General features: G+C 40.9%; 1 protein-coding gene across 5 annotated transcripts in view; it reads left to right on the top strand.

Annotated features, from left to right (window-relative positions):
• The window catches only part of NYAP2 (neuronal tyrosine-phosphorylated phosphoinositide-3-kinase adaptor 2), a 208759-nt gene that overhangs the window by 8167 nt on the left and 178541 nt on the right, over positions 1-22051 (top strand). For 2 of the 5 annotated variants that reach the window (XM_056564780.1, XM_056564781.1), the window contains exon 2: positions 17530-17767. In XM_056564780.1, coding sequence (XP_056420755.1) covers positions 17565-17767 — 203 coding nt within the window. In that variant the 5' untranslated portion in view covers positions 17530-17564. Of the gene's footprint in view, positions 1-4938; positions 5038-11083; positions 11152-11372; positions 11447-17529; positions 17768-22051 lie in introns of those variants that run through there. The other 3 variants (XM_056564782.1, XM_056564784.1, XM_056564783.1) reach the window with 3 other exon arrangements.

Below are 22051 nucleotides of genomic sequence, written 5' to 3'. Positions count from 1 at the left end.
CGCTTTGCAGAAGAATGCTGCATGTACGTAAAAGGGTGCACCCACATATTACTAGAGTATAGGAAGCTAAATGACAATACAAACACCAAGCGCTAATAATTCAGGACCAGTTGCCACTTGTGTATTGTAAACCAGACCACAAACATTACTCAGCTTTCTATCTTCCTTTCATTTTTACCACTAATGAAGTTACATTCAAACACACACACATAGCAGAAGCCCAGAGTCAGTGATCAATTATGTATCTATATTGTCTGTGAAACCTTGGCTCACCTTGTTCTCCTGAACAGATTTACATACATTTTTGTAGACCTTGGCCTGATTTGCATATTTTGTTTGACTGTGAAATCAGCAGCTGAACACTTAGAGCCGGGGCCACAAGGGACACCCTACATGCTCTAACATGTAAAGATAGAACGCATCTCTGTGCTCTCTTCTAATGAACAGCATCTGTGCGTCCTCCATCGGTCCTGATGTCAGCACTCTGGCTATATCGCTCCTTGAGCATAGAACATTCAGAATCACAAGAGGGTATTTATAAGAATGGGCAAATAGTCCCACAGATAAAGCCTCAGTTCACACTAGCATCAGAGTTGTATACTCTGCTTCTTTTTCCATGCTTCTCCTGTGTTCTCATTTTCGGTTTAGAATAATGTAAATGAGAATGACCGTTTTTCGCTCTTGGATAAAACCGTGAATGTTTACAGCCAAGATAAAGGTCTGATCTACAGAGGTTTTTTTTTGAGATCTTTAAATAAAAACACAAATATATAAATCCTGTACTATATCAATTATACCAAAGAATACTGAATAGCACTCAATATTCTGCAAAGTGAGTTTTCATAATACTCAAACAAAACATAAATTACACTAGATAGGTTTAAAAAGTATATTTAAATTGTAGATCCAGTAGATAAAAAATGATACAAATTAATATATCTCAGTATTTGATAACTTTTATATTAATTGGGGAAAACAATTATAACTTATTGCAAGCTTTCAAGACTGCATAGGTCTCTTCATCTGGCATGGTTTAACACTGTGGCCCAGATTTTAAGGGGTACTTTGCCACTAGACATCTTATCCCCTATCCAAAGTATAGGGGATAAGATGTCTGATCACAGGGGTCCCACTGCTGGGGACCCCCATCATCTCCCTGCTGCACCCGGCATTCTTTTAGAGCGACGGCCGTTACGCCCTCTCTCATAGATGACGAGTGGGCATGACCGTGACATCACATGCCCCTGCCCCGCAGCGCCAGTCATCCAGCATGAAGTGAAGTTCGCTCTTGGCACCTGATGTCTGGGATGCTGCAGCCAAGATCGCAGGGGTCCACAGCAGCGGGACCCCCACAATCAGATATCATATCCCTTATCCTTGGATAGGGGATACAAAAGATGTCTATGAGTGGAGTACCCCTTTAACAATCTATTGTTGAGAAAAACTCTATGGTGTTGCCCATAACAACCAATCACAGCTCAGCTTTCATTTTACAAGAGCTCAGTAAGATATGAAAGCTGAGCTGTGATTGGTTGTTATGGGCAAATTACTCAAGTTTTTGTCTCCAGTTTTGGCCTTCATCTTAAGAATCACATTTTTGAAGGGCTGTCCATAGCGTCAGACATGAAAATATTGGTATTAAAAAGGCATTTTCAGTCCCAGATAGACAGAAGAATCTCATCATAACAGGCCTTATCATACTCTGATAGGAATGTGCAGTTGCATGGATTTTTATTACTCTCCATAGGGCTATTTTCACAGAAGGAACACTGTTCCCATTAGCAGGAGTCCTGCTGGACCAACCCTTGATCCCTGATTCTCCACCACTTTGGGAATTAGCTACTCAGATATTGTGAGGGCGCCCAAGCCAAGGACCAGATCTTAATCACAAGACAATGTTCACATGGCGAAAACTGTGTGGAGTGTCTGCCCGGAAAACATGGGTGAACACTCCACACATTTAAACAATCCAGCGGACACAAGGACAGCCCGGAAATGCATTGCCGTGTATAAGAAATCCACAGGATTTCTGTGGCAGAAACATCTGCCATGGAAATTCTACCGTGTAAACAGTACAGAAGAATCTAATTGAAATCAATGGGACTCTGCTGCAGCGAAATGTCTGTGCGGACATACCGTTGTGTGAACATACCCTAACTCTTCTTATGTAAGAACTGCTCTAACTATTTGCAGACCCAGTTGTTTATTCCTCACATCATGTTGATGCTTCTGCTTTATATAATCTCATTCACCTCTTTATCTCTATGTTGTTTTGTGTATAAATATTAGTTCCGTCTGTTACTCAGTTACTGTGCTCAACCATGCTTGATAAAGGGACCAAGGTAGTCTCGAAACCTTTCAATTTATTATCTTTATTATATACCAATTCAACGTTATCAGCTACTGAGAACTTTTAATTATAACTCTCAATTATATTAAAATTAAATAGGCTTAAATAGTTTATGCATCCATTACATGTTTGCAGCATGCCTTCCACACTTAGGCCAGGTTCACACTATGGAAATATTCCATCCAGAGATTCCGAGGGCGGACAGTGCTAGGACCACGCAAATATTGCTGGTCCCCATAGATGTCAATGTATTCTGTGCTTTATATACAAAATAATTTCAGCACCGGAAAAGCTCTGCCACTGAAACTCTGTCGTGTGCCCTTTGCAGCAAAATCCCATTGACAGCAATGGGACTCTGCTGCATCGGAATTTCAAAGCAGAATTTCAAAACGGAATTCCTCTTGGAAATTTCATAGTGTGAACTCAAGCAATAGACAATATACAGTAGCTTGCCTATTTCCACATACTTAGTTCATTGCTGGAAGCTGTGTCTAATACTACACCTAGCTACTGAATACAACAAGTAGTGAGGAAGAGAGTAAGGGAATGGTAGGAGGCAGATACAAGTAAAAAATCAAAAAGTGAACAATTCTCATAAAAAAAATTCAGTAAAAAATTCCGTCAGATCTAAACTTTTTTCCATAAGAATGCGGTTGTACTTCACCAGGATAGTGACATCAGGGAAATCCTACAGAATGGAGTAAGAGTAACCCCTAAAAAAGCTAGTTCAGTATTTATCGCCTAGTTCATTCTCTGAAAATACGGACAGAAACTACAAGAAAACAACATGGTTAAATGTGGTAGAGTCTTACAAATGTGGTCACAACATATGTAAGGTATGTAAACATATGCATGTAGCAAAGTCTTTGTGGCGGAAAAAGTCACTAAATAATATATATGTCCACATCATTTTGCCTATATGGTGCATATACACACCTGACTACACAAACTAAGGAGATTGTTACTACATGCATTATTCAGCTCTCTCCCAAACTCTTTTATAGACGCACAATACCTCCTCTAAGGGACCAGATGGCCTTCTAGTCATTACCCAAAATGTCAGGACTGTAAGTTTTTATTGGCAGACTCATATGGCATCTTGTTGGTCTGAAGTGCAGTAAAGCAATTCATGATAATGCTTATTATACTGCCGCTATTGACTGCACAATACAGATGAAATGTCATACGTTACTCCCCAAACTCTCATGAGGAGGCTCCTAATTTCCTCTCACTTGCATATTTTTTCTGACAGGTGGAGTCCTCACTTAAGGTTTGTGACCTTGTTCAGTGAAGATGTCCCGTGAGTGTTCTTTGTTAGTATATTGCAGAGACTCTAAGGACTGCACCTGGGCCCACCGGCTTATTGCAGTGAAGACTCTCAAAGCTTTCCATCCAGATGCCTTTTACATGGGAGGATTTTAGTTTAGGTTAACTGTTTCTCTTAAGTAAAAAAGGCAGACAAGCAGATATTTACCATATTTTTCATCCTATAGGACGCACCGGCGTATAAGACGCACCCAATTTTTAGGAGCAAAATCTAAAGAAATTAAGATTTTGAACCCAATAGTGGTCTTCAACCTGCGGACCTCCAGATGTTGCAAAACTACAACTCCCAGCATGCCCGGACAGCCGTTGGCTGTCCGGGCATGCTGGGAATTGTAGTTTTGCAACATCTGGAGGTCCGCAGATTGAAGACCACTGCATAGGAGGTAATACTCACGTGTCCCCGCCGCTCCGGACCCGTCACCGCTGCCCTGGATGTCGCTCCATCGCTGTCGCCGTGTCCCCGTCGCTCCAAAACGTCTCTGCTGCCGGCCGGGTATCCTCGCTCTCCGTCACCGCCATCACATCGTTACGCACGCCGACGCACGTACGCGACGACGTGATGACGAGGAAGGAGATCGCCGGCATACAGGGGATCCCTGAACGGAGAAGACACCGAGGAGGCAGGTAAGGTCCCTCCTGGTGTCCTGTAAGCACTAACCCGGCTATTCAGTCGGGCTGTTCGGGACCGCCGCGGTGAAATCGCGGCGGTCCCGAACAGCCCGACTGAACAGCCGGGTTAGTGTCACTTTCCCTTCAGACGCGGCGGTCAGCTTTGATTGCTGCGTCTGAAGGGTTAATACAGGGCATCGGTGATGTCCTGTATTAGCCACGGGTCCCGGCCGTTGATGGCCGCAGGGACCGCCGCGATAGGGGTGTATTTGCCGTATAAGACGCACCGACTTTTTCCCCCCAGTTTTGGGGAAGAAAAAGTGCATCTTATACGGCGAAAAATACAGTAGGGAGATTTATCAAAAGCTATTCAGAGGAAATGTTGACCAGTTGTCCCTAGAAACCAATCAGATCACTTTTCATTTTTCAGAGGCCTTTTTAAAAATGAAAGAAGCGATCTGATTGGTTGCTATGGGCAACTGGTCAACTTTTCTTCTGCACAGGTTTTGATAAATATCCCCTATTGTCCCTAAATACATGTCACAAATAGAATAAGGGGGAAATTTATCAAAACCTGTGCAGAGGAAAAGCTGACCAGTTGTCCATAGCAACCAATCAGAAGCAATCAGCTATGCCCTTGTTTCCCATGAACCCTCTGGTTTTGGGTGAGGAGTTTTATCACTGCACCTGGTCATCTCATCAGGTGCTGGTGCCGGAGATCACCCAGGGCAACTCATTAGACTCATAAGTAGGTTGGTGTCAGTTCTCACTGTGCAGTAGAGAACTGCAATGGGTTTGGGATCCCATGGGTCCTGCAGGCTTCGAAATGAAACTTTTGGGAGCAGGCGGTTTTTAGTCTTGGGCGGGCGGGAGCAGTTGGTCACAAAACATACCGCGGGACCCACAAAATCCACTGATATGCCACAGGTGGCTGATGAAATGGCACAAGGGGTAATAAAATGGTACAGGGGGTAATGAAATTGAACCATGGGGCTATCTCTAAAATTTGTGAAAAAATGTTTGTTGGAGCAGGTGGTAATGGTCATAGATCCAGGGCTCTACTACCATGCTCCGATGCATTCTCTTACTTGAAGTGAGTTTTTGAAATAAATATTCCCATGAGTAGAAAGTGCTGTGACCTACAATCACAGTTGAGGTGTTTTATGAAGATTTTATGTCTTTGGGCTTTGTTCCCACAATGATTTTTTACAGCATTTTTTTACACATTTTTTACTGCTACATAGGCTTTGTTCATACGTTGTAGATTATTAGTGGTGCCGCAGCAAATTACCCCATGCGTTTTTGCTTTAAATTACCAAAAAATTCCGGTTATACAATAACGTGATTGTGTAAATTATGCAAATCGCAGTTAAAGGGGTACTCTGGTGGAAAACGATTTTTTTTTAAATCAACTGGTGCCAGAAAGTTAAACATCTTTGTAAATTAATTCTATTTAAAAATCTTAATCTTTCCTGTACTTATCAGCTGCTGTATACTACAGAAAAAGTTATTTTCTTTTTGAATTTCTTTTCTGTCTGACCACAGTGCTCTCTGCTGACACCTCTGTCTGCCTCAGGAACTGTCCAGAGCAGAAGCAAATCCCCATAGCAAACATCTCCTGCTCTGGACAGTTCCTGACATGGACAGAGGTGTCAGCAGAGAGCACTGTGGTCAGACAGAAAAGAAATTCAAAAAGAAAATAACTTCCTCTGTAGTATACATCAGCTGATAAGTACTGGAAGGATTCAGATTTTTTAATGAATGTAATTTACAAATATGTTTAACTTTCTGGCACCAGTCGATTTTTAAAAAATTGTTTTCCACAGGAGTCCCTCATTAAATGGCCATTTTTACCATGATTTTAGTCATTTGCGGAAAGAATGCATGCCATAATTAGCTGTAGCACCACTAATTAGCCGCAACGTGTGAACACAACCTGAGTTTTCAAAATCGTGGTAAAAAAAATGACATGTTTTTACCGCATTTTGCCCAATTGCGGTACAATCTCCATTTTTTCCATGATGCGGGAAAAACCCCAACAAAAGCAGAAAAAAGCTGTAAAAAATGCAATGTTTGAACACAGTCATAGGGAAGGTGTATAACTACCATATATCCTGATCCCATAGAGATAGCGGATGGAGATGGGAGGAGTCTGGGAGCTAGTAGGAGGGGATTTGGAAGGTGATGATGTCATCTTATAGTCCTGGGGATGTCAGTCTGACCATCAGGTACTCTAAGATTTGGAGAGTCAAGAATGTGATCACATGACCAAATTGGAGTAATAAAGCACATGGATGTAACTGTGCTGGAATAAAACAAATGGCGCTGTAGGACTAGTGATGCTGAGTGTGCATGATATAGGACAAAAAAAATTGGAGTACTTCTTTAACACAAAGGGATATGTTATTCACATGGAGGATTTAGAGGTTAAACTATCCCTTCCCAGATTTAGCTTATGTATTCAGGTCTTGGCTGTGAAAATCATGCTCTTGTTTTGTCCTTGTCACAAGACAATGACACTTCCCAAACTGCAGTAAAGCATCACAAGATTGTCTAGAAAATTACAATGCCTGTTTATATTGTCAAACAAAGTCAGAACTCCAGGCGTAAAGTGTTTTGGTGAAAAATACCCAATGTTTTAAACTTTGTCCTTTGTTTAAGAAACAAAATTGCATACATATATATATATATATATATATATATATATATATATATATATATATATATGGTTATTTGTTATGTTTTATCACACATTATAAAGTAACTGTTCTTTGGGAGTAACAATTTAGATCAGTATTTCTCAACCATTGTGCCAACAGATGTTGCAAAAGTACAACTCTCAGCATGCCCGGACAGCCTTTGGCTGTCCGGGCATGCTGGGAGTTGTACTTTTGCAATAGCTGGTGGCAAACTGGCTGGGAAACACTAATTTAGATGATGATGTCACAGCTTAAAGTGGTGGCTGATTTTTTTTTTTTTTAATTGATGTCCAGTTTTCTGGATAAAATGAAATAGTAGGAAAAAAAAAGACCTTCAGTAGCCAAGCGCTGCTGTATCCTATTCAAAGAAGTGGCAATTCATGGAATTTCAGAACTTGTTTATTGTAAATAAAATAATAAAACGAGTGTACAGGAAAGGATTACGCATTTCAGGGGCAGCACCCTCCTTCATCAGATTGATCCAGCAAGTCCCGGATGGCAATGAAGCAGAGACCACTGTGGAGATGGGTTGCTAACACTCGTCGTTAGGAAGAAGCATCACGTGACTTAATAATACCAATTGGAGCAAAGGGGATGTGCCGACCCTTGCACCGCCTTAGTTCCTTGCACTGCCACTACTAATAGTTTGGCGATGCAAGGACACTGGTAAACAATGAAGAGACCTCCTTAAAACTGCTGATCTGCGGCAATGCAGGTGTTGGACCCCCGATGGCCTATCTGAAAAATGGGCCATCAATTTAAATAAAAGTCGGATAGCCCCTTTAATAGCTAAGTTTAGCCCCGAAATTGTTCCTGCTCGGTAGTCTAAAACTAGGCTGATACCTGTGATTAGATGTCAGCACCATTGAAATGATGGCGTAGGCAACAGGGGCGTAACTAAAGGGGGTGCAGAGGTAACAATCACACTGGCGCCCTGGTGGCTAAGAGGGGCCCAGGGCACATCTGCCCCCTAAGAGGCCAGTATTATATATTACACATGGGACCCTGTTGCAGATTTTGCATTGGGGTCCAGAAGCTACATGTTATACCACTAGTAGGCAGGTATAGCCTGTGGCATCAATTACAAATGTCTGCCCTTCTATTTTATTCTCCTAGAGTGAGTAGAGTGGCTGTAGAGGAATAGAAAATGGAGAGCTTCTATTTCTTACACAATATGAGGGTCTAGGGTCCATAATGATTGTCCAGTCAGAGGGCTGAATAGTCATGTCAAAATAGGTGAAAATGCATTGTATAGAACATTTACTCTGTTAGAATTGCTGACCTTTTAGTTTACTGCTGGTGAGGCACACTATACATTCCAACATGTTTTGAAGGTCATATAGAGGAGAATGATCCTAAGCTGATCATTCCTTTTTTCCCTGTTAGATTATGTTCAGAAAGGGCAGAATTGTAGTAGAAATTTCTGTGACTGAACATGAATTTCATAAATATTTTTGGAATTGTGCATGGATTTCCACTTACTCCATTGTGATGTATGTAACAGCGGATGAAATATGAAGAATTGTAAACATATACTTGCTAGTATAAGCAGGAAGTCAAATATTCCTGCTGAAAGGTAAACATATCAGCATAGGCCAAAGTATGTGCTTATAGTTTGTAAATTACTTCTATTAAAAAATCTTAATCCTTCCAATAATTATCAGCTGCTGAAGTTGAGTTGTTCTTTTCTGTCTGGCAACAGCGCTCTCTGCTGACATCTCTGCTTGTCTCGGGAACTGCGCAGAGTAGAAGAGGTTTGCTATGGGGATTTGCTTCTACTTTGGACAGTTCCCAAAACAGGTGTCATCAGAGAGCACATAGACAGAAAAGAACAACTCAACTTCAGCAGCTCATAAGTACTGAAAGGATTAAGATTTTTTAATAGAAGTAATTTACAAATCTGTTTAACTTTCTGGAGCCAGTTGAGGGATTTGAAACATACTAATTTGGTTAAAAAGTTTGAGATTTTTTTTTTGCGGTACAATAATATAAAAGTATGTAGTCATGGGTATCATCTTAATCCTATTGACCCACAGATAAAAGAAAACATGTCATTTTTAACATAAAGTGTTCAGCATGAAAACGAAACCTTCCAAAATTTGCAAACTTGCAGGTTTTTTTTTCAATTTCCCCACACAAATAATATAATAATAATAATATAATAATAATATTCTTTTGGTTGCGCCATACATTTTATGGTAAAATGAGTGATGTCATTACAAAGGACAACTGGTCGCATAAATAAAAAGCCCTGTGGTTGAAAAAAAAAGAGTTATGATTTTTAGAGGGCGAGGAGGGAAAAAATTAAAATGCAAAAATAAAATTGGCTGCGTCCTTAAGGCCAAAAGGGGCTGTGTCCTTAAGGGGTTAAAGTATGTCTAAAAACATGGTGGACACTTCATGTCCTAACACAGTAACATCAGTTACATTTCCAATGAATTTATGAACTTTCTTTAAAAAAAAAAGTTATCACCCCTAATGTGTACTGCTGAATAAAGCCCCCCCCCCCAAAAAAAAAGAAATGTAATGGGCACCCCAGTTGACAAGAAACCCTTAGCTATCTCACAGCTGTAAGTTTGTGCTTTATCTTGCACAAACTAGCACAGACTACGTGTTTTCTCTGTATGTCCATGACCCTTAGAGTTCAGCTTCAGCAAAAGCCATTAATGTCAACTTTTACCTTATTTAAATATATTATGTGAGTTGCAGGTGTGTACAAATATATGACAACCAGCTGTACTTAGTGAAGGAACGATTTAGGCTCTTTAGATATTACCTTCTACAGTGTCTGGTGTGAGTAAACTTTGGGGAACTCTCCGACTGACACCTCCGTCACATTATTATGGATGTCAGTGGCATCCGTCATACATAGACTTCCATGGTAACAAAAAAGTATACTGCACAGTGTGTTCTTTCCATTTGGTCTCCTTAGAGTCTGTGAATATGGGATTTTCCAACATTTATGACAAATGGACATGAGATGTGAAGGAAGCCAGAGGCATCACGTATACTGGGGAAGGGCTTCATGCTGTTCTACTCCTCACCCTGTCCTTTAAAGGGGTACTCTACTGCCTCAGCGTTGGGAACATTTTGTTCCGAACGCTAAGTGCGGGCGCCGGGGCTCGTGACATCAAATCCCCACCCCCTTGTGTCATCACACCACGCCCCCTCAATGCAAGTCTATTGGAGGGGGCGTGGTGGTTGCCACGCCCCCTCCCATAGACTTGCATTGAGGGGGCATGGTGTAACATCAAAAGGGGGCATGGCTATGACATCACGAGTCCTGGCACTCACACTCAGAATAAAATATTCCGAGCGCTGAGGCAGTGGAGCTCCCCTTTAAATGAAACCATCAGGGCTCAAAACTGCTAACAGATACCCTTTAAATGTTTTTTCTCTATATGAGATAAAGTTATGATGGCGGCGATTGAGATCTGGTAAGGAGTAAAATCTATTTCCCATGGCTATTTTTTTTTCAAACTATGAGACGTGACAAGTAAGTAGTTCTCAGCTGTACTTCTGAGCTGCGTGAAAATATGGCCTTAAACCTTCTAAATTATAGTTATAGAGATTGTGCACATGAAGTGAGAAGGTACAGTACACAATGGCAAACAGACTGCAATTCAAGCCTGTAGCTTGAAAACTATTGCATCTGTGCAGCTGTATGTGAGGTATTCTAGGGTACATGTGGGGTGGGTTAATGATGAGGGTAGTAGTCTCTGATGTGTCACTTAGCTGAGTGGTATAACCCAGAGTTCCTCAGTAGACCCCACAATGCATTTTCAGAACGACTACACACTTTACTAAACTCCTGATGGGGGTACATTAAAATGCAGATACTTGGAATTTTGTTTCAGTTGGTACAGTTGTGGTCATACTACTCTAGTTCTAGTTTAAGATTGTGCATTGCTTGCAGGCTGTGCTTTTAGCAGATACTTTTTTTTTTTTGGTGCTTTTTGCATGTCCTGTATATGTCTGTTGTAGCTGTACTGATGCAGCAAGGGAAAAATGACCTTTAGCCAGGCGCTCGGAGATCCAAATGATGTCACAACCAAATCATGGAAGTGAGTGAAGTTTAAAGCTTTATTGGTAGATAACAACAACACGTTTCGGGGTTAGCATACCCCTTCTTCAGATTGACAGATTAGTCGGTAGCTGTAGACTGAGGTGGGTGACTCTCTGATGTACCATCTTGATGTCCTAATTTCTTGAGCAAACTGGACAAGGATAATCACGAGGGAAGAACTGTGGTTACTCCACTTAATTCTTACAGACAGACACATATCTTACTCAGCTCTATTACTGCATCCATCCTCCTCTCGGCATGCCCGGGAGCTTCCCTGGTTGTCTTGACAACAGCACTGTACATTACAGGGCTGTTTGGCAGTGAATGATGTGTCGGCCTATCAAGTAAGAGCACCAGAACCAATCAGCTTGGTCTTGGTGTGCATAACTCCTGGAGGTGGGGGATTTAAACCTACTCTAATGCCTGTTGTAAAGATTTACCCCATCACTCACATTTTCCTGTTCCCTGTGCATTGTTATTATTGTGACCTCCTGTGACCGGACCTTTGCCTGTGTCTCAACCATTCTCCACTCTGCAGATTTTGTCGTATGCGTAGGTTTGACCCATTGCCTGTTCTGCCCTGGTTTGTGATTTTGTACTGTGTTGCTCTCTTGGTTTCTACAAACTAGAAAGAAGCACAGCTAGCCACTATGAAAGACGCACACCCCAAGTAATTGGTATGAAACAATACAAATGATAATCTTTATTATACACATAAATCATAACACAAACATTTAAAACCACTTAAAAATAACAGAAACATGGTGGAGGACTGTAATCCTGCAAAACACCAGCCCCCTAATGGACAAATATAATACAATCTGAGGTTCCCTGAAATAAAATGCAGGCATGAAACACGTGCAAAAATGCATATCGCTGCCAGGCACAAATATATAGATAAATACAAACACAATACCAAAATGTGCAAAAATCCTGATATAAATGCCAGTGGCCCATGCAGCTGACACCCACTGAGGCCTTCCTATTTAAAGAAGTAGCATATACCAAAGAATAATCAGGGACACCCTCACCACCATAGGGGGCACAGCAGCTACACGAGTTCTGCTGCCCTTAACACAGCTTCCTCAGGAGTGATTAGTGCTGCTAGTTAGTGCAGTATTTATGTCTAATAAAATAATCCCCTGTGTATAAATGATAACATACCTATCACATGTCATCCTCACTTATGAAGCGGCAGTGCATATGGCCGGAAGCCAAGCTCCCACCACTGTGAAGCGGCGTGTGACGCGGCTGGAAGCTAGTGAGCACGTGATTCATGTCGCGACTGAAAGTGGAGATTCCCTCGTACTACGCAACCTATACAAGAAATGGAAGTGTGGCAAAACTATACTAGAGACTCTCCCGGATGTAGGGCAAGAGGTGAGACATAACTAAAGAATAAGTATAACACTGACGTAAGTGGGGCTGATAACCAACATTATCAAGTGCCATGGATGGGACTATTAAGTGACAAGGACCGGATCCCACTAACAATGGCCAAATCTTGATACAACTTAAAATCATATATATTAGACCGACCTCGGATAGGACTCATAAACATAAATAGCTAAGCCTAAATAACTTCATGTTCAAAAAACAATGAACAATAAACCCAACGGGAATAAAACAATAAATGTATAACCATACATAAATCTACAAAAACTTTGCTATAATAAAATAAGACAAAACAAATAATACGTGCATGGAAAACACAAATATAGCATGTGCATATATTTATAAAGTAAAACAATTAATATATATATATATATATATATATATATATATATATATATAAAAAATGCAAACCACATGAGCCCCCTGTGAATAAAATAATATTGCCTATTCTGCCCTGGTTTATGATTTTGTACTGTGTTGCTCTCTTGGTTTCTGACTTCTGAATGATTTTCTTATTAACCACTCATTTGCTGATTTGATACTGCTTTGCCCATGTGTTGCCCAACTGGGTTGTCTGGCTATTCTCACTACTCTATTGCTACTGCACTTAAATCAGTGTAGGAACTGTCACCCAGTTGGTGGCCACCGTTTAGATAATCTAAGTAGGTAGGGACAGTGGTTGGGGCAAAACCCAGGTTGCACTGTTTCCTATGCCAGAAATGACAGACAAGCTGTGACACGACACTTGGAAAGGTGCATCCAGGAGCAGTTCCCCAATGGTAAGGCACTGGACCAGGACCTGAGGCAAAATGCATCCAGTGTAGACAACACAAAGTTTTAGTGGAACTCCAATTATAACCTTATCTCATATATAAAGGGGTCAAATATATGAAGGGAAGGGAGTTTTGAGCTCCTAAAACTACAACTAAAGTTTTGGTCATTTAAATGTCTTGTAGTGTCACAAGTGGCCAGGAAGCAGAGGTATTTAATAACATCATTATTTTATTTTTGTTTTACTATTATGACTATGATTAATATTTTTCATAGCATCAAATCTGAATGGCCTCATACTAAAAATATGGCCGCTGTAGTATTCTTGTGCATTGAAGCACTGACTCATAAGGTCATAAAACAGACAGTTCCCCAAGTGATAGATATAACCTGACTATGTGCTTATTTGCACATCTATGCTTGAAATCACAAGCACTGCAGCTCATACACTGAAGGGTTTTAGTAACTACAACATGCTTTGCATAAATGTGAGCCATGTGAATGAACTCTTGTTTTTCCTATATCCCAGAAGAACTGTTACGGGTGTAACAGCGGAATTCATTGGTCCCTGTGGTACAGTACATTGTGAAATGTTGCAATACCCTGAAAATCTTTGATATTAGGCTTAATAGAAATTTTACAAAGTGGAGGTTAAAGAGGAGTTATGTGCAAGCAATATCTTAGCACTAGTAGGTATGGAGCTCCGGTAGGTTCTACAACTCTCCTATGCAGATACAGTGTGTACAAGTATATGGTAATATAGTACCAGTAGAGATTGCTGACAACCCTGGTAACTAAAGTTGTATACAGAAGGCTTCATGATAAAACTACAGTTTAAGTAATAGATGTTATCAGGTGTTTGTCGTTGGAAGTTCCAGCTATTTCGAGGTGGTTCATACCCTTCAGATCATACAGTATGAGATATATTCACACACTATATATATATATATATTACATATACATATATATATATATATATATATATATATATATATATATATTAATATTATTTTTTTTATTATTCTCTAGCTTTGTATCTGTTTTGTGAACCTGTCTCTATGTTAGTGGTCAGACCTGTTTTGCTTTTGGAATCCCTCCATGTTTGGAGTTTGGTTTTGAAGTTTATCCTGTTCTTCCTATGGTTAGCTCTGTTTCCTGAGCTTTGCTTTGTCCCTAACATAGGAGTCAGTTTGGTTCTTGTTTCAAGTGAGTATTTATTCTAGTGCATCCATGATCTATTTAGTGTCTGACTTCTGCTTGCCTGTCTATCCCCTGCATTGATGGTCTAGTTTTGCCGTTATCCTGTTGCGTTCATATATTCATATCTGCCGTTTTTCTTGTTTTGGTTCTTGGGCTGATGTCTGTACACTCTATACCTGCCATGTTTCCCTACAATCTGTTTATTACTTTGCATCCCTGCTGTTATTTAGTATTCTTCTTTCCTGATTTGTGTTTCCGACCTTGTACAGTTCTTGTTTATTGTTTTGACCATGATGCCCTTCACTTTAGTTGTGAAGGCTTGTGGCTCCCCAATGAATGACCCACACTTTCTACAGGTAAATCTAGATAAAGTGCTAACATGGCCATTCTAAGGTTTTTAACATCATAAACTAAAAAATAATAATATATGTTTATTATTATTATAAGGGCATACTCTCATTTGACAGAGATACTCATAACTACTCTCCTCATGAAAGAGCGGATCGCTCGTGGAACATAGAAAAGGAAAAATTGATATCTTCAAGTTACACAGTCACATAGTTTGTAAGGTTGAAAAAAGACAAGAGTTCATTGAGTCCAACCTAGAACTCTTCTGTGTTGATCCGGAGGAAGGCAAAAACCCCCATGAGGCTGATGCCAATTGCCCCATGACAGAGGAAAAATTCCTTCCCAACCCCAATATGGCGATCAGAATAAATCCCTGGATCAACGCTCTATCCACATAAATTTAGCATCCAGAACCTGTAATATTATATTTTTCCAAAAAAAATCCAGGTCCCCTTGAACTTGTTTAGTGAGTCAGACATCACATCATGTGCAGAGAGTTCCATGGTCTCACTGCTCTTACAGTAAAGAATCCCCGTCTGCGATGATGGTGAAACCTTTTTTCCTCTAGACGTAGAGGATTGTTATGGTTATCGGCCTAGGTATAAAAAGATCACTAGAAAGGTCTCTGTACTGCCCATTCATTTGTACATTTGTACATTAGATGTGATCAGATATTATTTTTTGCTCCTTACCTTCTAAGAGCCATAACTTTAATTTTTACGTCTAAGGACAAAAGGAGCAATGCTTCTCCTTGGGGAGAGCTCCAGAAAGATATGTGGAGACTTACAGGTCATACTAGCTCCTCCAAAAGGTGGCATCTGAGAGCTGCCTTGCATATACTTCTTCCTATTTCTTCAGCTGAATGAGGGCTTGTTTTTTGCAGGGTCAGTTGTACTTTGTAACGACACCTTTCATTAAATTATTATAAATTGTAAGGTATAACAACCATGGCAGGAATGGAGGATTTCGGTAGGCCTCCAGCGGCTCTACAAAGCGATCAGCACACAGCATTCGTACTTCGGGGTGCCGATCAGGCCTGTATAGCATATGGCACTCCTGAACAAGCTTCATAATCCTTGAGTACACATCCACCATACATGTACATGTTGCCAAGGGTTTAAAAACAATGGCTCATATATATTAATCTGTCTGTGAACAAAAACTGTCTGGTGTTGCAGCCAATCAAAGCTCAGCTTTCATTTTACCAGAAATGATTACGGTATGAAAGTTGCGATATGATTTCAATTATTAAAACGTTTTAGGTCTCTCATTTACCCACCCTAAATAATTTTCTGGGTCACAAACACTATTTCTATAAAATAGTATATCCAGTCTATATCATACAAATAAATAGTACATACCGTATATACTCGAGTATAAGCCGACCCAAATATAAGCCGATGCCCCTAATTTCACCCCAAAAACCCAGGAAAAGTTATTGACTCGACTATAAGCCTAGGGTGGGAAATACATGTCATCCCATGTCATCATCCCCACCTGTCATCATCCAGATCCCCATTATTAACATCCCCGTCATCATCACCCTGTCATTATCACCCCTGTCATCCACCCTATCATCCCCTCGTCATCATCCCCCCCTTCATCATCACCGCCTGTCAATCCCTTCAGTGGTCTTCAACCTGCGGACCTCCAGATGTTGCAAAACTACAACTCCCAGCATGCCCGGACAGCCAACGGCTGTCCGGGCATGCTGGGAGTTGTAGTTTTGAAACATCTGGAGGTCCGCAGGTTGAAGACCACTGCGGGGCCTTCGTCATCATCCAGACCCCCTTTAGTTTTCTACTCCCCTCCCCTCGGTGGGAAGCAAGGGTGAGCTGGTCCGGGCCATCTATGCTGCAGGGACCGTCCGGTGGGGAGGGTTAGTCGTTCCGGGCTGTCCATCTTCACTGGGAGGCCCTCTTTTCTGCCCTGGGCCCGGCCCCGGACTAGTGACGTTGTCTTGACGATGACGCACAGGGACGTTCATGCGCAGGGACGTCCCTGTGCGTCGTCGTCAAGGCAACATCACTAGTCCGGGGCCAGGCACGGAGCAGAGAAGAGGACCTCCCAGAGAAAATGTACAGCCCGGAAAGACTAACCCTCCCCACCGGACGGTCCCTGCAGCATAGATGGCCCGGACCAGCTCACCCTTCCTTCCCACCGAAGGGAGTGAAGTAGAAAACTAAAGGGTGGTCTGGATGATGACGAAGGCCCCGCAGTAGTCTTCAACCTGCGGACCTCCAGATGTTTCAAAACTACAACTCTCAGCATGCCCGGACAGCCGATGGCTGTCCGGGCATACTGGGAGTTGTAGTTTTGCAACATCTGGAGGTCCGCAGGTTGAAGACTACTGAAAGGGATTGACAGGCGGAGAGGTCACTTGAGTATAAGCCGAGGGGGCGTTTTCAGCACGAAAAATCGTGCTGAAAAACTTGGCTTATACTCGAGTATATACGGTAGCATACCCTCGGTGCACCCAAAAATAGTGCCATACATTTGGGTACCCACTGTAAATAGTGTCATCCATACAATGCTTCACAGTAAAAAGTGTCACACTCATATACCCCCTCACACAGAAAATAGCTTCACAGGGTCCCCTCAAAGTCCTCCACTGTAAAGAGTGCCTTAATACAGCGTGTCCCAAAGTGCATAGTGCCATATAGATAATGCTAACCTGTACATGTAAAATAAAAAGCAGGGATGTGTAGGGCAGAGAACGTGTAACAGAGCGATAACTTACATGACCATTTCTCCTTGATTTACAGGGCAAGATACCTGCTGTTAAATTCTCTTCTGCAAGATGATGAGTACAAACCAGGAGGACGATACCTTGGGCACATTTCTCCAATATATTGAAGATATGGGGCTAAAGGCCTATGATGGCTTGGTAATACAAAACGCTTCAGACATTGCTCGTGAAAACGATCGTCTGAGGAATGAAGCGAATCTGGCTTATTTGAAAGAAAAAAATGAAAAACGACGAAAGCAAGATGTAATTAAACGGTAAAAGACTACGGCTCTAACTTATTACATTGTGTAGGACATGAATATGCTGCATGCATGTTACAGGGAGTATTTATGAATAGATGTGCTTTCTGTCCACGCTATAGCAGACATTGGAAGACAGCCAAGCATCTATTATCACTCAATCTTTCCAATGCTTTTAAGTGCTGGCACACATTTAACTCTTAATGTACATTGCATTTATGTATGAGGTTCATAAAGGACGTAAAGGATCTGCATGCATATGCATGTTTCTAGTGTTATATCTGGAACAGAGCAATAGTACATAATTATAAGAATTTTCCTTTTAAAGAAGCACTCCTGTTTTTTCTGTTTTGTTTTGTCCATGTCATGCACCATCAGGGTACGTTCAGACGCGAGGATTTACATCGTATTTTACGCTGCAGATCCGCTGGTGAAGGTCGGCTCTATGCTGGCTTTACATGTGCCTGCTCGTAGTGGCAATACGCCGATACCAGTAGACACACTGCGATGTGCGAGTCGCAGTATACTCGCACATCGTGGGAGCTCTCTGCAGGGAGAGCTGCCGCGATGTGCGAGTACGCCGCGCACATCGCAGTGTGTACTGGCATATTGCCGCTACCAGCAGGCACATGTAAAGCCAGCATAGAGCAGGGCCTTCATCAGCAGATCCGCAGCTAAATACGCTGCGAAAATCCGCGAGTGTGAATGTACCCTCATAAGTCCTACAGTGCCATCTGTTTTATTCCAGAACAGCTGCTTCTATTTGTTTTATTATTGTAACTGGGCTATGTGATCACCAGCCTGACAGAGAAAATCACAATGCTTAATGTGTCAGAGGAAGTGGTCAGTCTTGGGACAGCTGACTTTCTGTGAACTACAGAATGACATCATTACCTATTAGATTCCTTCTGGCTGCTTAAAGAGCCCTCCTCACCCCACCAGATCTGTATGCTGTTGTTGCTATCTCTATAGGATCAAAATATATTATAGATATACACCTCCTCTAAGGCTGTGTTCACATGTGGTATTTTTGCTGGGAATATTTTGAAATCGCAGGAAAATGGTGCTATTGTACAATTCATTGTAAAAACATTTTCTTTTTACAGTGATTCAAACAGCACAATAAAAATGCTCAAAAAATGCAGTAAAAACACATTGTGTGAACATAGCCTGAGGACATCAAATGTTCTTAAAACACCTTAATAGTGATTACACTTGAGGTCATATTACTCATGGCACAAAAATACTGCATCAAAAGTACACATAATGCAGAGTTTTGATGCTTGCTGCTGGAGTCTAGCCAGGTTATTTTTAATTAGGGGAACTGCAGTGATGAGACTCCACCCTTCAAAGCGAGAGGAGTCATGGCAAATGTAGGCAGCATTACAAAATTATTTCAGTGGGTAAATAGAAATCTGTATGGCTAAAAAAAACAGCTTCACACCAGCTAAAACAGGTAAACATAAGGAAGGCATACACAATAATAGCCTTTGCAGCACTATATAAGCAAAAAAAAAAATTACATTTTCAGAGTGCTTCTTTAAATATTTGACATTGACTGCCGCTATCCAAATGACATATGCCACTTAGCTATGGCCAGTTTAGTGCACAGGCACAACAGCTTTGCCAGTCTTGGAGAAAGGTGGTAGTAGTAGGAATCCTTTTTCTTATTCTCTTGTTAGACCTTTAGAGCTTGTTCTTCATCCATAAAAATACTTTAGTGGCCCATTGGGGTAAAGACAAAACAAACACAACCCCTACACATTCTGCATCGGACTGATTCATTTTTTAAAACATATAAAACTGCTGAAACACCTGTCGCAAGATTAGTACAAATGTTTAAAGGGATACTCCAGTGAAAACCTTTTTTCTTTTAAATCAACTGGTGGCAGAAAGTTAAACATATTTGTAAATTACTTCTATTAAAAAATCTTAATCCTTCCTGTACTTATTAGCTGCTGAATACTACAGAGGAAATTATTTTCTTTTTGGAGTGTTCTCTGATGACATCACGAGCACAGTTCTCTCTGCTGACGTTATTATAATAATAATAATCTTTTATCTATTGTTGTCCTTAGTGGGATTTGAACCCAAGTCCCCAGCACTGCAAGCCAGCAGTGCTAACCACTGAGCCACCATGCTGCCCTTAGCATACATCTGCTATGCATGGTTGCTAAAATGGACAGAGATGTCAGCAGAGAGCACTGTGCTCGTGATGTCATCAGTGTTCCAAAAAGAAAGGAATTTCCTCTGTAGCATTCAGCAGCTAATAAGTACTGGAAGGATTAAGATTTTTTAATAGAAGTAATTTACAAATATGTTTAACTTTCTGCCACCAGTTGATTTAAAAGAAAAAAGGTTTTCACCGGAGTATCCCTTTAAATAGCAGCAGTTCACATTGCTGCACATGAGTCATCTGTATATTTCGTAATGATAATGTGATATATTCGCTTTTGAGTCAGATTCCTTGTTAACTGTGAACATTTTAATGAGTTACTGAATTAATATAGAAACTGAGTAAATCGATTCCTGACTTAAAGAATTGTATGTAGAATACATTTTAAGCATCTTCTGCTATATTTGGCTATGGTTCTTCTTAAGAGTATCATTAATTAATCACTTTATTATGTAATAGGAATATTTCATGAAGATTGGCATTGACAAACCAGCAATGTCAATATACATATATATATATATATATATATATACAGTAGTCCCTCAAGTTACAATATTAATTGGTTCCAGGACGACCATTGTATGTTGAAACCATTGTATGTTGAGACCATAACTCTATGAAAACCTGGTAATTGGTTCTGAAGCCCCAAAATGTCATCCAGAAATAGGAAAAAGTGAGGATTAAAGAAAAATAAGTAGATAGGTAATGCAGATAAAGCAAATCCTTATATATAGAAGTAATAAAGATCTGCTGGGAGCTGTAAATCACTGTTTATTTTAGTGTTTCCCAACCAGGGTGCCTCCAGCTGTTGCAAACCTAAAACTCCCAGCATGCCCGGACAGCCAAAGGCTGTCCGGGCATGCTTTGAGTTGTAGTTTTGCAACAGCTGGAGGCACCATCGTTTGGAAACACTGGTCTATGTAGAGGACAGGAGCTTCTTCAGGGTCCTGTACAGTAGATGCATGCAATGTCCTAAAACAGTAAAATGGAGCTGCCCTTATTGGTGTCCAAAGGAGAAGCTGACCCTGGCACAGGTAAAGAGTACAGAACATGTAATACCTTCCCTGTACTCTAGGGTGTGCTACCAGACACCAGTCAGTGCATGCACTTTAGGAATAAAGGCGTTTTACCAGTGAATGCCCATTCTGATTGGTCGGTTCTTCCAGCCATTGACACATTTTGCATATTCCATAGCATTGTATGTTGAGTCTGGTTTCAAGTTACAATGGTCCAGAAAATACCATTGTATGTTGAAACTATTGTATGTTGAGGCCATTGTAAGTTGAGGGATCACTGTATATGTATTTAGACACAAAATGATACAGCACTGGAAGTATGCCTTCCTGTAATCAAACCACATCATACAAATGTTGAGTGCTGAGGGTCTATAGACTAATGACTCAGTATAGCTCCATAAACAACATTGGAGGAAAAATTGGAGCCATTGCTACTGATAAAAATTTTTACTTTATTAAAGTCAGAGTTTAAAATCACATACATGTGACTGTAATATGTAAATAATATAATATTAGAATGATATGATACAAAGCAATGAGTATATTCAGGCTATTAAACCAGATAACATGGTGGAAAAGGTGAAAAAATCTGAAAGTTGTATAAGTAATAATACATGACAAAAACTGAGAGGTGGAGCAGCAATGAAAGGCTCATAATGTGAGTGGTGTAGCTAAGGGGGAAGACAAAAGCTTTCCCTCCACTGGATATGTAGCCGCGCACTGCGGGCTGCTAAATGTAAGCACCCTACACACTCAAATGTAATATATGGCAAAGCGAGACCTCACTTACCTATGATAGAGACCCATCACCACCGCCCCAACGTACGTTTCGTCAACTTGGACTTTCTCAAGGGACGCTGATACATGCAAGAGGAAGTAAAGGCAATAAGGAACGAAAAACATATTACTTTCCTTGCTTCTCGGCACTCTACTTCTGGGTCTGTGCTTACATTGCCTGATAGCTTTCTACCTTCTTGAAAGGGGTTGACTGTGATGCCAGAGCTTGTATTAAGATGCCTCTCCCACAGACAGGTAAATCCATATCCACATGCACTGGACAATGGCCTTATGATTTTGCCAGGGTGGCAGCTGGTTGTGTCCACTGGC

The sequence above is a fragment of the Hyla sarda genome, chromosome 3 (assembly GCF_029499605.1).
Source record: "Hyla sarda isolate aHylSar1 chromosome 3, aHylSar1.hap1, whole genome shotgun sequence".
Taxonomy (NCBI): domain Eukaryota; kingdom Metazoa; phylum Chordata; class Amphibia; order Anura; family Hylidae; genus Hyla; species Hyla sarda.
The sequence above is the reverse complement of the archived record's forward strand: the minus strand, read 5'-3'. Positions and strand labels throughout refer to the sequence as shown.